The sequence below is a fragment of the Gossypium raimondii genome, chromosome 12, assembly GCF_025698545.1.
Source record: "Gossypium raimondii isolate GPD5lz chromosome 12, ASM2569854v1, whole genome shotgun sequence".
In the NCBI taxonomy this organism is placed as follows: domain Eukaryota; kingdom Viridiplantae; phylum Streptophyta; class Magnoliopsida; order Malvales; family Malvaceae; genus Gossypium; species Gossypium raimondii.
This window is the reverse complement of record NC_068576.1, coordinates 18998531-19002513: the sequence shown is the minus strand read 5'-3', so window position 1 is coordinate 19002513 and position 3983 is coordinate 18998531. Positions and strand designations below refer to the sequence as shown.

Here is a 3983-nt window from a genome sequence, read left to right as displayed (position 1 = left end):
ATTCAACTTCAAGATTTACACATTTACATAATTATTGCAGAATAAATTTGTTAAATTAGGACCAAATTGATAGAATGTGTAAATTTAGTATTATACCAATCAAATACAATTGATTTGAAATTGGGTGTGTTTTTGTTTGAAGAGATACCAATTTACTCAATTTCGGAATTGAGAAAGAGTTTTAATCAATTTCCTTTGCTCCAAAATTAATTTATTAATCAACTGATGAATTTCCCAAAGACAAAAGAACATTGATTGAAGGAAAAGGAAATCCAAGTCCCTTAAGCAAAAACCCACACACCATAATAATGCAGATCACTCATTTAATTGATTCAAGAATAAGTAAAATGAACTTTATGGTGGTGAAAAGTTGATTCCAAATTTCCATTTATCTCAAAGACTAAAACAGAGGTTAATGATGAAGTAAACATGGGGTTGTCTAATTAAAGTAATGCCACTAGTCTATTAATTGAAGTTACCCAAATCTAAAATTCAAGTACAGAGTTAGTTAAAAGCATTCCATTTAGAAATTAGACGATAATACGAATAGGCATATGATGTGAAGATGCTGGTCTCCCACCACCTCGCACGAGAAAAAGAAACCCAACTAGGTTCAAGTGCATTTTTTAATAAATGCAAGGATTTTTTACAAGCACAGTCCCCACCATTTCTTCTTCTTTTATCTATAATTTAGTTTAAGCCATTGCCACCAGCAGACCAAATTCCAGGATCCATCATCCCCACTGATTCTGCAATTTATGCAGACTAAAGCAACAACAACAAAATAAATATAAAAAAACCCAACAATTGGAAAGCGTATACAGTAAATAAATAACTGCACCATTACGGATCATGTTTGAATTGCTTTATACATTGGTGGATGATTGTTGAAAGTAAAAATTATAGAGAATATCCTAATGAAATTAAAACCCAAAAAAATTCTAAAAAAAGAAAACAGAAAGCTCTCCAAAAAGGAAACAAAAATAGGAAGAAAAAAAAAAAAGAAGACAACTTCCCTAAATAAGACGTACCTGGAAGGCTGGAATTTTTCGAGTTTTTTTTTTTGGAAGCATTTGAGTTGAATGATGTTGAATAACAAGTTAAACCCAGATTAAGGTTTCAATAATCAGGCATATATTGACTAACTTTGCCTTCTTCGGCAGCCATTTTTTCCTCTGTAATCTTCAACCAAATACAAACCCCAGTAAAACTTAGCACCAAACTAGCAAGTCCACTTCCCAATCCGATTCCAACAATGGCTAAAACAGACAACCCTTTGGTTTTCATAGGTGGCAAAGGGTACCCATAAAGATTCTTATTTCCTTCAAAAGAAGTAGCATTGAACCTTGGCAAAGCCCCACTCCTGTTCCCTAAAGAAGCTGGTATTGGCCCTGAGAGCTTGTTGTAAGAAACATCAAATGCCGACAAACGTGCTAGAAGGCCTAATTCTTGAGGAATCTGACCGGTAAGTAAATTGTCATGAAGATCAATGACGTTTAGATAAGCGCACAAGGTAAGCTGCGGTGGGATCTCTCCTTCGAGACGGTTTGATGAGAGATTGAGCACTGCCAGGTTGACTAAATACTGTAAATCTTGGGGGATGGTACCGGAGATGGAGTTTGAAGATAAGTCAAGCGATTGAAGATTGGTACAGTTGGAAAGAAAAGGAGAGATGGAGCCTTGGAGGGAGAGGTTGGTGAGGGAAAGCTTGTAGATTCGACCATTGTTACAAGTGGCACCGGGCAGATAGGAAGTGAAACCGCTACAAGGGTTTACGAAGGTGGATTTGGTCCAGTTTTGCAGGTTCTTCAGCGGGTCTTTCAAAGTTTGGCTCAAGTGAGTCAAACACGCCTCGTCGCTCGGATCTGATGAAGCCCATGGAAGTGCGGCGCACGTTAGGAGCAACACAATTAGCAGGCCCATTAAACAGAAACCAAAAGAAACAGCAAATCTTGGGTGAAAAATAATATAAACTCGGTGTTGAAGGAGGATTCCTCCTCCTTTTTTTGTTGGATTTTCACCTACTCCTTGTGTTGTTCACTATTGTAATGGTACAATCATATAGACGGTAAAAGCAAAGAAAATGATAGAAACAGGGAAGAACAGAGAGAGAAGAAGAAGAAGCAGTGGTGTTTGCATAAAATTCCCTGTTGCTGTGTTTATAATTTATAGGCGCAGGTTAGAAATCAAAAAGGAGAGATAGGTTGAGGAAGGGCTTGGTGAAAGTGAAAGAGTGTTTAATAAAATATTGAGGCCAAAGCCAGAGGGAGAGGGTGGGGCTGACAGAGCTGCGCAACTGAGGCCTAAGGATAACGACAACACAGATTATAAAGCCATTGTGCTTAAATATTATAATATTCATACAACAAATGTCAAATTTTATGACTTCTTTGAATTAGGGGTTCAACTCTGGTACCCATTTAAAATTTTCTATAAAAACAATTTTAAACCCAAAACATGTAAATAAGAAGTTAAAAGATTCAAAGTCTAGTATTTTTAATTATTAACTATAGTGTTGTAGTTATTTATCTCGTCTTGAAATCATGTGATTAAGAGTTTGATCATTAATCATAAGAATAAAGCACATTTCATGATCGATTGTTTATTTTTTCAGAGAATACCTACAACGAATTGCTACTTGAATTTTTTTATATAAGATATACTTCTACTTATAATATTTTCTTAATTGTAATTGTACCAATTCAACCCAACTCCTATTTAAAATGAGTGTTGTAGGGATCTTGTAACAGGGAAAGGAAAAAGTTTGGTTGGTAAAGATTGCTCACCATTTTTCTTACACCACTAATTTGTAATTATCAAGCTTATCATAATCGAATCATATAAGTGAACTGATGGTGCTGAAGCTCCACCTAATTTAAAATTATGTTTAATTGTGGGTTGAAAAAATAGTTAAATGAAGATATATTTGGTGAAAGATAAAGGAGTGAGTGTGTAATCAATTTATCCGCAACCAGTTAATTATAATAAACGGCAAAAGCACTAGTAAAATTAGCTTTTGTGGTTGACTTGGTTTCTTGATAGTGAAAATGAGTTTTGCACATCAACATGTTTACCATTTCGTTGAAGAAAAAAAAGCTTCATTTCAATGACAACGCCACCCCCTTTTTGGTCAATAGACAATATTATCATATATTAGAAATGGGGAAAGTATGTACCAAAAGGAAAAAAGAAATGTGCTTTTCTTTGTCAAATTGACTCACTCTCATGAACCCTTTTTGGTCAATGCTTTGCTCTTTAGCACGTATTAATTTCATTAGTTTAGCATAGAAGGGGTACTTCATAAGGATATCATATTATAATCCTAATTTCGAAACAGCATTAATAAAGAATTAACGTGCTTTTCTTTTGTTATATTTTTCTATGATATGATGAACAATTATGTTAGGTTTAGTTGGAGTATTATTTTTTATTCATGTTTTAATATATGAGTAAGTAATAAATTAATTTAAATTGGTAATATTTAGTCATTTTCATGACTTATATTTTTAGCAAATAGAATGATAAATTTTCATTCATTTTGACTAGGGGTGAGCAAAACTCGATTCGACTCGAAAAAATCGAAAAAAATTCGAATTTCGAGTTAAACGAATCGAGTTATTCGAATCAACTCAAATTTTTTTTTTGAATTTTGAGTTCGAATCTAGTTGAGTTTTCGAATTCGAATAACTCGAATATCAAACTATAATATTTTATATTTTTACCTCAAACTCCCAAACATTTTTACTTTTCCCTCAAAATTTTTACTCATTTCCAGTTTCCCCCCAAAACTTTTACTCCCCTCCCCTCCCAACCCCCTAATCTACCCAAAATCCATTTCTCACCAAAATTTTACTCTCCCATTTATTTTTTCTCAAAATTTTACTCTCAAAAACCCTCAAAACCTTTTATTTTCCCCCAAAATTTTTACTCCCTCCCAGTTTTCCCCTAAAACTTTTATTCCCTTCCCATCTCACCTCCCATCT

General features: G+C 34.0%; 1 protein-coding gene across 1 annotated transcript; it reads right to left on the bottom strand.

Annotated features, from left to right (window-relative positions):
* Positions 1–443: 443 nt before the first annotated feature.
* On the bottom strand, positions 444–2288 carry LOC105763478 (receptor-like protein 44). Its single transcript, XM_012581717.2, has 2 exons — positions 1032–2288; positions 444–765 (listed from the first exon to the last, which is right to left on the bottom strand). Exon 1 carries the CDS (start codon positions 1921–1923, stop codon positions 1120–1122), a length of 804 nt encoding a protein of 267 aa, XP_012437171.1. The 5' UTR covers positions 1924–2288; the 3' UTR covers positions 444–765; positions 1032–1119.
* Between the last annotated feature and the right edge of the window lie 1695 nt (positions 2289–3983).